The sequence below is a fragment of the Sceloporus occidentalis genome, unplaced genomic scaffold, assembly GCF_023333645.1.
Source record: "Sceloporus occidentalis isolate IW3139 unplaced genomic scaffold, rSceOcc1.0.p SCAF_247, whole genome shotgun sequence".
In the NCBI taxonomy this organism is placed as follows: Eukaryota; Metazoa; Chordata; class Lepidosauria; order Squamata; family Phrynosomatidae; genus Sceloporus; species Sceloporus occidentalis.
The window spans coordinates 856,523-869,733 of record NW_028317227.1 but is presented as its reverse complement, the minus strand read 5'-3'; the positions used below and the strand labels follow the sequence as shown (position 1 = coordinate 869,733).

At 40.7% G+C, this 13,211-nt stretch overlaps 2 protein-coding genes across 3 annotated transcripts; one reads left to right on the top strand and one right to left on the bottom strand.

Moving 5' to 3' along the window:
* Nucleotides 1–1,082: 1,082 nt before the first annotated feature.
* LOC149276107 (START domain-containing protein 10-like) lies at nt 1,083–9,296 on the top strand. Its single transcript, XM_089503914.1, has 6 exons — nt 1,083–1,244; nt 3,280–3,427; nt 5,787–5,890; nt 7,185–7,302; nt 8,875–8,927; nt 9,078–9,296. Exons 1-6 carry the CDS (start codon nt 1,083–1,085, stop codon nt 9,294–9,296), a joined length of 804 nt encoding a protein of 267 aa, XP_089360040.1.
* Nucleotides 9,297–10,514: 1,218 nt separating this feature from the next.
* LOC149276106 (PDZ domain-containing protein 11-like) lies at nt 10,515–12,669 on the bottom strand. 2 transcript variants are annotated; one of them, XM_089503892.1, is made up of 6 exons: nt 12,577–12,669; nt 12,254–12,337; nt 12,088–12,144; nt 11,903–12,001; nt 10,856–10,916; nt 10,515–10,549 (listed from the first exon to the last, which is right to left on the bottom strand). In XM_089503892.1, the coding sequence occupies exons 1-6, from the start codon at nt 12,667–12,669 to the stop codon at nt 10,515–10,517; spliced, it is 429 nt and encodes a 142-aa protein (XP_089360018.1). The 2 variants fall into 2 exon arrangements, with proteins under 2 accessions (XP_089360018.1, XP_089360019.1); XM_089503893.1 differs by lacking the exon at nt 12,088–12,144.
* Between the last annotated feature and the right edge of the window lie 542 nt (nt 12,670–13,211).

Here is a 13,211-nt window from a genome sequence, read left to right as displayed (position 1 = left end):
TACTATTAATCCACGTAACATCAATTCAGAAGGCATTATAAATACTACAGGGATTATGCATAAAAAGTGCTGTAAAGATTCAAATGCGGTCCCTTCACAGCAACCAATGAAATCATCCAATCGTTAAACTCTGGAATTGGTTGCTATGACGATAAGGCAACGTTTTAAACGTTGCGTTGGAAACATTTTAGTCACAACTCCCGTTGTATATAACTGCAGTTTACCAGCCATTGTCTCTTGGCGACTTTAATCTACGAAGAAAAGACATGACCCGTCTATTTTCATTTATTAAACGTGGAAAACGTCAGCGAAAAGCCAATGATTCGCAAACAACAGTAAAATATCCAGCGCAGAGGCGTATGGCGGACATGTTTGTTTAAGGCAACATCGCCCAGGAAACAGTGCGACCAAATATGATTGCTAATAATCATTACATTAAATACAACACACGCAGGGCGTCCCTTATTTCATTCATTTGATCTCATTCGGTCTGCTCGTGGCCGAACAAAGATGGCCGCTTCTTCGCCTAGTCATGTATGTGTGAGCAGAGTGCCAGTCCTGCTTCCATGCACGCGGTGCGAGTTCACGTAGTCCTTGGCTGAGTGCCGCCTAGCAAGTAGTTATTGATTGGGAACGCGCATTGCGTGTCCCCGCGCCTCGCACACCTGTTACCTGGTGTTTCACCGGAGATCACTGATTACCTGTATGAGGAGACGACCGGATCCGTATCCTACCTCCTAGGCTCCTAATAATCTATCGGCGAGGGGTTAGATGGAGAGATTATACGCATTTAACTAGTTCAGTGACTGCGTAGCATTGACTGTAATGTGACACAGTGTTACCTGGAAATCATTAGTACATGTGGAAACAACCGACGACACTAGAACCAATACTAATGCGACTGGAATCCGGAGGGTGACACTTCGTATTGAAATAATAGGACCCTTTTCATTTTCGTGACTCTGGCACCCGGGGAAACTTCCAAACTTCCACGAGAAGATACGCACCTTCCTCGGGAGACATCGCAGCGATATCGCCTCCTCATCACCAGGATCGGACTGATCTTCCTTGATTTCCCACTCATGGCCCAGGAAACCCCACAGATCCCCGATGATTCCTTGTTCTTGTCTTTCCGGACGCAGTGCGAGTCAAATGAGGGCTGGGTTTGTACTTACAGCAAGTCGGGAACTGGAGTATGGCTGAAACCCCCTACTGATAAGGCATCACTCATGCACACCGTCAAGGTTAGCACAAGGCAGGGTGGTCTGGGTGACATTAGCAAGTGTCATGGCTCATCCATAAATACGTTTTTCATCTGAATTCTTTAAGCTACTATATATATATATATATATATATATATATATATATATATATATATATATTTATTAGTCACGTGTCTCCATCACTAAGCTTAAAAGATGCATAACAAAATGCTAGCAAGTGTTTCAGATATTCTGGCCAACAGAGCTGACTAATCTAATATTCACTGCCCATATTCAGGTAGATAGGTATATTGATCAGTAGTTAAAATTGGGATCACCTACTTAAATGTTTAGTGTGTGTAATAAATATATATATATATATATATATATATATATATATATATATATATGTATATGTAGAGGTTGTTATTAGTCCAGTGGTCTCAATATCAAATAACAGATGGAATAAGTATCTTGTGATAATACCTTTCCAATAAAAAAGGTATTATCACAAGATACTTATTCCATCTGTTATTTTCTATATATATATTTATATATAATTAGTAACGCAAATATTTGTTCATCAAGTAAATGATTTCTGGCGTTATCACTGATCTACGACTATCCTGTGTCACTGTAATATTGAGGTGTGACTGTGCGCTTTTACTTGTACAATCAGATATTAATTGGTTGGTGTCCTTACTTACTATAATATGTTGTCCAGTACTATGGGGTCTTAAGGAGTGTTGGCAATGGGCACACATACTCAGCGATAGGGCCGCTCAATAAACTCCCAGAGCAGTGGTTCTCAGTATTTACCTTTTTATGGCTGCTTTTGATGGACAGGAAGATATTTCTATATATGGTTCAACAAAAAGTTGTAAAACTCCTTCGTAGAGCACAAAGTACAACTTTAATCAATATAAATATATATTGACTGATAGCAAGAGTTTCTGTTTGTCTCTTGAAAAGTTTTAAAGCTAGTTGATTGGTGTAGAAATTCAGCATGGGGGAATTGGTCACCATTCTGTATAATGCCAACTTGATGTGTAGGATAAGTTCGTTACCATACATTGTTTTTTTGCCTAAATCCCAAAGTTTCATGGTTGACACAGTCTGCAGCTGACTTCTTCTACTTCTACACTGCTGCGATCATGCATAAGACTGCTAGTTGGCGCTTTTACTACCAGTATGTTATGGTTGATATCCCTGCTTGAATTTAGGTGACTAAATTATGTTTATCTTTAAATAATGACCAATATTAGCCCCGTTTGGTCAACACATTTGGTGAGTCACTACATTGAATCTTGGCAATGGGCCGTTAAAGTGTTAATATTTCAAGAGTCTCATGGTCAGCTCATTTAGAAAGTTTCCAGGTGTGTTAATTACACTGAAGAAGCTGACTGCTCTTAAACAAAAATGCTATGCCTGGCAGAGAGTTTCCATGTGAAGAATGATGCTGATGTGGCAAGCTCCTCCCGTTTGTGCACACCAGCCAATCAGGTGCTTGCATTGACAAGCACTGGCACCCCAGTGTGTGACGGGTGACCCTGTCTTTGGTATAGGCTGGACGTCACCAAGAGCGACCCTGAACCCCTTCACCAAGGAAGAGAAGCACTGGGAGTGGGTGAACACTGCAGGCGCGGATATTTGTAGCTGTCCTGTGCAAAATCAGAGGACGGCAGCAGGTTTAATTGAATTTATTCAAAGACACAACATGCATTTCCCATACAGCGCAGAACACAGACATGGACAGGGAAAACAAGAGTACAGCCAATAATATTCAAAACCAGTATACCTTAGATGTCAAAATACTGACAACAATCATACGTTGATGGGAAACCTAGTACAAAAAACCAACAGGAGCCATGGTAACGAAAAGAAAACAAATAATGTAAACAGTTCCATGGCCACAAAAATTGTATTGTTACGGGAGGTATGACCCCTGGGGATGGGATGATGATGTCTCTTTTTATTGAGCTGAGATAGTGTATCCAATTCAATTTGACACATTTATTTCTTAAAGGGAATATGTTCCATCCATACAAGCATCTCTACTCTGTTTTCCCAACCGCAGGGTTGTATGACGTTTCCAGATGTATCAGCTGACACTGTATATGATGTCCTTCATGACACTGCATATCGCCGGAAGTGGGACCTGAGTATGATCGAGACACGGGACATTGCTCAGCTTTCTGCCAATGCCGATGTGGGGTATTACTCATGTGAGTACAAACAAGGCTCTACCGTGTTTCCCCGAAAGTAAGACAGTGTCTTACTTTCTTTTTATCCCTAAAAGCCCCACTATGTCTTACTTTCGGGGTATGTCCTATATTGGGAAAAAATTGTCCAATTTTTTTTTTAACCATAAAATTAACATATACACCAATCCACACGTATACACAAATCCACACACATATACACTAATCCACACACATATACACTAATCCACACACATATACACCAATCCACTCTCACTTAATGCTTTCCTACCTTTCCTTTCTTCTTTCAGCTTCTTTTCCTCCTCTTCGCTCCTCTTCTTCAGTTCTTGTCTCCTTCCGGGTCAGAGGGCACGGACAGCGGTGGGCGCGGCTTCAGTGTTGTGCGCCGGGATCTGACAAGAAACCCCGGCGCACAACAGCTGTTGCCGCGGTGATCACAAGGGAGCGGTATCGGAGGTCATTAACAGACCTCCGGCTCCCTTGAGTGATCTTAAGCCGGGTTGAACCCGGCTTAAAATCACTCAAGGGAGCCGGAGGTCTGTTAAAGACCTCCGATACCGCTCCCTTGCGAGCCTGCTCCTCCAGCGGCGGACATTACTGTCCGTCTCTGGAGGGGTGCCGGGTGCCGCAGGTTGGCACCCCCTGGAGTGTGGCGCCCTGTGCGGTCGCACACCCCAAAGGTCGGCCCTGCTCTAAGGGGCCGGCCTTAGGGGTCTGCGGCCGCACAGGGTTTAAATAAAAACATCGGGGGTTTTTTTCAACTTTATTTAACATCCTCCATGTTAAATAAAGTTAAAAAAAACTTTATTTAACATCCTCCATGTTAAATAAAGTTTTTTTAACTTTATTTAACATGGAGGATGTTAAATAAAGTTAAAAAAAAACCCCGATGTTTTAATTTAAATCCTGTGCGGCCGCAGACACGTAAGGCCGGCCTTGGTGGGGACTTCCCGGCCCCTTAGAGTGGCGGACCCGGTCGCAGGTGCGGCGGGCCTAAGGGGCAGGCGCCCCTTATGCCCTGCGTTAATGCGGCCGTAGGCCGTAGGCAAATCCCCCGTGTTTCCCCGAAAGTAAGACATATGTCTTACTTTCGGGGTACGGCTTATATTAGCCGACCCCTCTGAAACTCCCGATACGTCTTACAATCGGGGGTGTCTTACTATCGGGGAAACACGGTATTGTTCACGGAGTTCAAAGGTTACAAATGTGTTTTAAGGGAACTCCCACTGTTTTCCTATATGTGGCATATCTATATCAATAGGGCGTGTAGGTTTTTTGTAACAAACAGAAAGCCCGTGTGGTCGTTGGGTTCCCAATTATTCCAGTGTGGCTTACGGGTTGTACATCCAGTGTTGCCTACAGTTGTGTGTTGCCTTTCCTAGACTCAGGACACCATGGGGAGTTGATACCAGTGTATGTGAAGCCGGAGTATTGTTGCAAATACAGGCACGTTTTGTTATGGCCGGAATAAGGATCAAAGGGGGGCGGTAGTAGCCTCGGGTGCAATTGGGGGCGTTGTATAAAAATAATAAGTAGTAGTTACTTTATCTTCCAAATAAACGTACAAAATGCAAGTTATAATTATACATGCTTCTCAAAGTGGGCAATACCACCCCCTGGGGGCTGCTGGAGTGATCCAGGTAGATTTCTAGGGGGGCACTGAGTCATTTTTTTCTGAAAAGGGGCAGAAGCCAAATAAGTATGGGAACCTCTGATTTCCATGATTACATCGCTCGCTGTGTCACGTGACGCAGCCCTGTTGTGTTCTGATCTCAGAGGATTTTTGTGCCATAAGAACTAGCTTTTCAGAAAACGCTCACATGAAATATAGAACTGAATTATAACGTTACTATTTATGTGACCTTCATGACAAATATATGTATAGATTCCTTACAATCATAGGACGATGGGAGTTCCACTTGAAAAAAGGTATACAATGCCCAAAAGACTATAAGTAATAGAAGGCCTTTCTTAGAAGCACACTCTGCTAACCTGAAAGGGATACTGAAAGGGTGGTCAATAAATGGAACAGCCTCCTAGCAGAAGTGGTAGTGGCTAAGACAGTGAGGGGATTGAAACATACATGGGATAGACATAAAGCTATCCAGAATCTAAAAAACAAGATCAAGGATTGATTACAAATGTGCTGATTGTACGAGCCAGATGGTTCTTATCTGCTGTTTCTATTACCTTTTAACTTAAGTAAACTCAATATACTTCATCCGGAGCTGTGCCTTTTCTTCTGCACATCCCCTTTTATGTTTTAAAATGTATATTATATGTATATGTATTATTAGATCAAATAATGGGCAACAGCTGATTGGCCGTAAGTAATACAGATTACATTATGATTCTCTACCAGGGAAATGCCCCAAGCCACTAAAGAATCGTGATGTTGTCACTCTTCGTTCATGGCTTCTTCTGGATGAGTTTTACATGATCATCAACTTCTCTGTCAAGCACAAGGTAAGGTTTTTTCATCTTTCTGTACACAAATTCATATTCAAGGGAATCTGACCACATAACAGTTTGGCAGGTGACCACATTTATTGATCTATAGATATTATTAGATAGTATGCAAAAAAAGTGAAATGTCGGACAACCTCACCAAAGGAGCATGCACGTTAAAGGACTTTAAGAGTCTCCACTCTGTAAAATGTTTTGTTAGAATTTTCCATCCCTGATATGCCTTATACCCCCCTATGTGCCACTCTGCCCCCCTGAAATGCCTTTTACCCCTTATCTGCCACTCTGCCTCCCTGATATGCCTTGTACCCCCCTGTTTACCACTCTTCCCCCCTATATGCTGCCCCCGACTTACCAATGCATCCCTAGACTTGTCCCCCATGCTCGACTCCCTGGGGTCAAGTGGGGGCAGCTGGTGGTCGTCTGGGACTTCTATGTCTAAACACCTGAAGGCCACATCACGCCGGTGCTCCGTCATTTATCACTTACGTGTCAGTTTCTTTTAAGTCCGTTAATCACACGTTACAGTAATCACAAAGGCATACCAATTGGTTTAAGTTGATATTTTTTCTCTCTTGAGAAAGGCGTTCTGTCGAAGCGTTTAGTGTGTCTCCACAGAGAAGTTTCCTGACATTTTTTTGGCGTTGTTGTGCATTTATTTCGATTTCACTTTGGACTGTATGCTTCATTTTTTGCAAGTATATTTAATTTGCTGTAATATGTTTGATTAAAATGATTTTGTCTAAACATTTGTATTGATATACTCAAACCCAGCCTAGATTACTATAAAAGGTCAGTGTAAAATCCCATACAGCCCCCAATGACTGTAAATGAAAATACAAGTATTAACATGCATACCTGAAAAAAGACGTACCTTGTTGCAGCTTCAAGGTGCCAATCACTGTTAGGAAAGTCTTCACATTGAAATGAGTTGGAGCACTTTTTGTACATGTGTGGAAGGTCTCATTAGCCAGCACTGGCTGGTTGGCAGTAAGCATATTGCGCAAGGACACTGGTAAGCAGTAGATGCGTTCAGCTGAGGTTACGGAGCCATTGAATACCTCAATGCATTTGCACTGAGAAAGAAAAGTAATTAAAGATGACTTACCTTCAAGTTTAGGTATGTAAAGCGTGTCACACGTAACACTCCCGTGAAGTCTGGAATTCATTACTAAACGTATTTAGCATGGCTTATCTTGTGTTTTCGAAGTTGGTTACTCAACTGTCTATCTGGTGACCCTGTACACTTGTTACATGATATATCGTGTGCTGGTTATTGTCTTGTACTTTACAGCTTTACCCTCCACGTAAGGACATGATTCGAGCCGTCTCTCATCTTGCTGGATACCTGATAAAAATTACTGGTCCCAACAGCTGCATACTTACATACCTGGCACAGGTGGACCCTAGAGGTAAGGCAAGCACACCCATTAAAGGAAAGGCCAGCAGACCTTCAAAAGAACCCTGTAAAGGGTTATAAATGCTAACTCTTACGCACTTTAGTCTTTCCAGTTTATAATATAACCTAGGGTTACTGCACATTAAGTTTTGGGAAAGAGATATTTCTCCAACCCTATTGTCATGATGAAGGGACTCCAGTGTTATGCCGCATGCAGGGGAGTAACTAAAAACCACGGGCCCTAGTGCAAAACATTGCCCCGGGCTCCTCGACTTCAACAGCTGGTCTGTTACACATCCATGCTCACACACACACAATTACACATCAATGCTCACATACAAGTACACATGCAAGGTGTTGTGACAGACACATTTTTAGCATACTTCAGTGAATATGAAACGTACTTTTATGGAGACTTTTAAACTGAAGGTTTGAAAGAAGATTCACAGGTAGAGTTTGCTCACAGCTTATCTGTGCATTGATACTGAAAATGAAAATAATGACCCTGTTGCATTCCTGTCTCCCCTTGCTGATTCAAAATAATTTAGAAAGGGCCCTTTTTAAACTATTTTGAATCGGTACGAGGAGACAGGAAGAAGGGGTCGCGGTGAAACAGAGTCTGCCTGAGCAGCCAGAGGAAAAGCCGATGCAACCACTGTAATTAAGCCAGTGGCTGCATGCATACTTATATGAGTTAAAGGCGATAAAAACATAATTTTCTAACCTCTCCAGCAGTAAATTCATCCTGGAAGTACAATGTGTACACAAAAAAATGTACTCTGTACTTGGGAGATGTTGCTGAACACATAGTAGGGTGTTTTTTGACAGTGACATATACTAGAAGCTGTAAATTGGACTGCATCAAAGATGTCACAAATAGGACATTAATGCAGGATGACCAGAGCTTGAAATAGCAATACGCTACTTGTACTTATTGCCCTATAACTTGCAAAAATAAACACATTGGGCATTCCTAAACTCAGGACAAATATTTTGTAGACAAAAAGAAAACCGTGCCTCTAGTGAACAGAAAGCTCCTCCAGATCTTCCAGCGGCTCACAACCAGAATCAATATTCCAATCTATTTAGCAGTTTTTTTATTGCCTTTTGTAAAATATTTTTTAAATAAGTCTTCCCCCCCACCATATTATTTTTGTTCTTTTTATAGTAAATCAGATGTGATCAAGATAATTGTATCTAAAAAAAAAAGCCCTTCTTGTTCTGGAAAAAATATATAATTTGCTCTCCTTTACTGTACCAAAACAAATAAAATTACAGCCAGCCTCACAAGGGTCCAAAAGAACCAAAAAACAGTCCAGGCCATAAGGGGTTAGTTTAACATTTGTAGTACCCACGTGTATTGACATTAAAAAGCTTCTGGATGTCCTATTTTTATATATATATTTGGTGTAACAAATTCAGATTTCACATGTCAGACCAACTGGTCCAGTTATGAAGGAAATGTTGCCCCCCAACGCTATATAAAATACATAATGACAGGTTCTATGTATGTGTGTATATATATATATATATATATATATGAGTATCAGTTATGGTTGTAGACATTTAGTTTACTTTTTTCCAGGTTCATTACCAAAGTGGGTGGTGAATAAATCTTCCCAGTATTTGGCACCAAAGGTGAGTGAACGAGAAGGCTGTGATTGTACTGCGTTCCACACCACATCTTCTCCCTACATGTTGAATCATCTTCTATTTCCCTTGTTTTGCATGTGTGCTCTTCTTTCACCTTCCCTTTGGTTAAAAAAACAAAAATGGTGCTCCCTCTAGATCCTACGAAAACTTTACAAGGCCTGCGTTCAATATCCAGTTTGGAAAAAGAAGAATCAGCCTGGTTTTAAACCATGGCTCAACCCTGAGCAGAACACTCTACCTCGCTTGGCCCTCAACGAGCTGTCCCTGCAACGAGCAGAGTCTTTGGAACATGTGGATGAAAGTCGGTTGTGTGAAGTGAAAGAGGAAAAATGCAACAGTGATGATGATGGCTAAGGGAGATAGAAGAGTAACATTCATTTAATGATACAATGAGGGCTAACTTGTCCTGGACACAAGAAAAAAAAAAATCTTTGGAGTATCTCAAACAGTGATCTCACTTGGCGTAAATTCACATGGACCTGAGTGTCTTCACAGTACAACACAGCTGGAAGGGAGTTGATCCAAAACTGATATTATTAATCCAAAGGGAGTGTGTGCCTTAATTTTCCTTTAATGAATAAAGTTTAATTTTCTGTTCAGTAATGGTTCTATGTGAGAACCAATTTTCAAGTTACTACTTGCCATAGCCCATCATGTTGTAAAACCACATATATATTACACTTTCTCCATGTTTTATGATGCTTCAAGAGTGAGTTCATTTTATTGAAAAGAAAGAAAAAAAACTAACGGGTATAAACTATGGATACCTAAAATACTTGATTTTATAGTAAATATACTCCAGGAATTTTCATCTTTACAGTACAATACATGACATTTCATTACCACAATCTGGATTTCTAGGAGTTCAGGATATTGCTAACAAAAGATTGCCTACGCTGCAAAAGCGTGTATACCTGGTGTTTTACAATGTGACTGAACAGAATTAAACTGATAACTTACTCTTTAACAAGGGAATGAGTGTGGGAATATACATATATACACACAGTGGGTGTCACTGGGTGGGTTTTCGGATAAGAGTTGGAGATGCTTGGCCTAGCCAGTGACTGGTACTATAAATGTTAAAACTTATCTGCTTTTGTAGGAGGAAGGAAAGCCATATTTTTTTGTTTTTAAATACAATTCTATAAAGCATGCCACTCTGGGAGCATGTAATGTTGCCATTAGTAAACTGGACAGGGTACTTTACATTTTAAAATTGAAGACATTTTGGTTAAAAAAACATCATTGAAAGTAAGACAGGGTCCAAGGTTGTCTTGTTTCATAAGTTTCCCTAGGAAATATTGATTGATACTAATATTTACATTTAGCAAGTGATAAGACTAAGTTTATGGTTATGTAATCCTCATTCCTACATGGAATTTAGAATGTCTTCTGTTCCTGGTATGGACGGTTGAAATCAAGGCTTCCACGTTCCTACCGGGTGCCGAGTGACAACAGCCTGCTTCTTCAATGGTAACTCACACTCGAATATCGCAAACCACCAAAGAAAATCCTTAGAAGTATAACAAAGATGGATGGATGTGAAGGCTGTAAGAAGAGCTTCCAGTGCTGTTAATGGACAGTTCTCTCCTTCTGGCGCTGATAATCTAAGGATGAAATACAAATCATGTTTTTATAAAAACATTTCTTACAAGCACTCTATGACCAACAGAAAGACCATACTTCTGTATCCAGGCACAGACTGGCCATCTGGCTGACAGTGCCACAATTAGTGTGCTGTGATGAATAGAAAGACCACTCTTCTGAGCCTTGTGTCCAGATACGGACTGGCCATCTGGCTACGCGAGTATAACAATGTAGTGTGCAGCCAGCCGAACATATCCAGCTGCAGACCACACACCATCATGCAGCCATGTTATCGCTAATGACACTGTATGTCCTGCTTTACTTACTGTATGGAAAGTAACGAACTTGCATGAAGATTTCACGGGCCGTTTTCAGAATCTCTACAGCCTGAAGTGAAAAAAAACGAATGTAAATATCTGTTTTAAAGTAAACATTCTATGATACCAATAACAGATTCTGTGGTGCTGGATATTTGATAAATATATCAGAAGGCTTTTAGACTTCTTGAGGGTTATTTATAATGAGATAGAATGAAAAGGTGCGCCAGTCATCACAGCAGGTAGCAACATGTTGATTATTACTGTGCATATTAGCACTTCACCTCGAAACCAATATCTAGATAAATAAGCAAAAGGCAGCCCATCGATCAGGGAAGGGTATAAGAAAAACAAATATACCGGTATTTACCCGAAATATATATACCGGTACATAGAGAATAAAGGGATGCACCGAAATGAGAATTCTGGACCAAAACTTCAGGATTCACTTTGCCGAAACCGAAAACAGCCCCCCCCCCCCAAAAAAAAACAACAAAACACACTTGTATTAAAAGTAACACACCAAAATTGGACAAAAAAAATGCAACTATATATAATATACATATATATATATATACACACACACACGTACATATGTATATGTACGTGTATATAACAGCAATGACACTCCTATCATGCCCAGGCATACCCAGATTCCAGCATGTACTGGCTGATTTTGCATGATAGGAGTGTGATTGCTGCTAACAATCACACTCCTGTACTGGTTGCCTGGGCATGACAGGAGTGTGATTGCTGTTATATTATATATATATATATATATATATATATATATTAATATTACTGCATTTGTATTTTTTGTCCAGTATTGGTGTGTTATTTACTTTTAATAAAAGTGGTTACCCCCCCCAAATCAATAATTTCTAACAGCAATAACACTCCTATCATGGCCCAGGCAGCCAGCAAACCTGAACTGCAGATTTCTTACTCGATTATTTTCAGCCATTTCTTTTGTTTCAGCATTTTGCCGATAACGCCCTTTTCGGCCACTGATATATCGATGCATCCGATAAGTATCCCTCGCATCTTTCCATTTACCTTGCTATGCTCAATATCCTGGAAATCCACATTGTTGACAGTCAACACCTGGTCTCCCTCTTGAAGTCCAGCCCGATGAGCATCTGAATCAGGAATCACCTGAACGCATTACATAGTATGAGAATCATAGCATTTCATGTTAACTACTAAAGCGGGTAACCAAATGGTTACAGAGAAAATCTCACCTTTGATATGAAGATTCCAAGTTGGGATGCTTTACCGCCACGGATGTTAAATCCTAACTGCGGAGACAGAAAAACTTTACCAAGGAGAGGCATAGATAGAAGTGGTCCGCAGCAATTCACTGCTGAAACTCCCACCTTAATAGAATAATCCCCAGCCACACCTCACCTGAGCTCCAGGTGGTTTCTTCAGGAGAATTGTTCGTGGGAGGAAACAAGTTAAGTCGTTGTTATAATCTGTGTTGTATACGCGCTGGAAAGAGAGAGCAAATATGACTCTTTCTCCTGCTACATCTATGTAAACATGTGGATCGATTTCCTAATTCACACCACTTCCTTGTGTGTGCATATTATATATATATATATATATATATACACACATACATACATACATATATACACACCTTTAATGGTCAATATCCAAATTAAACATCGATAAGGATGGGGATACATATACAGATCAAAATGCAGAGCAGATGGCTTCGTTGTTACCTCTTTGGGTGGGATCCAAGCTGGAGGATTTTCATAAGAGGGCAGAAACACCACTGGATAAGGATACTCCTCATAGGTGGCGCGGCCCTCCATCACTTGAAATCACAGGAGATTAATGAGAATTATTACATGACCGAGTGATACACACAGCAACATTGTCGCGTGAATGAAGTTATTACAACTGCAAAACACAGCTTTATAAAACGGGAGTAAATAACACTTAAGTTGCAGACCCCACTACTCACTTCCGGATCTCCAGCCGTTCAGCTTCTTACTTACTAAAAATTCATAACACTTCCGCATCACGTGACGCGATTGCGCAGTCTTAAAATGAAGGAGGCGCTCAGAATGCTGAGCATAACGATAAAGGTGCTTTGTGCGTGCTGCTTGTAGAATAAACCAGTAATGTGCTTAAGATGCGTTCAGGCTTGTTTAAATAAAGCGCAATTTTAATCCCTCTAAACAATTTATTTCATGACATTAATAACAATTATTTATGAAGTCACACAGAAACACTCAATGGGTTAACGAGGCTAAGGGTTCGGAGCATATAGTTTCCTCGGGTGGCCAAATCAATATTTAAAGCTTAATCTCAGGTTAGAGTAATGGACCTCCAAGTATGTGGTCATGTGTCC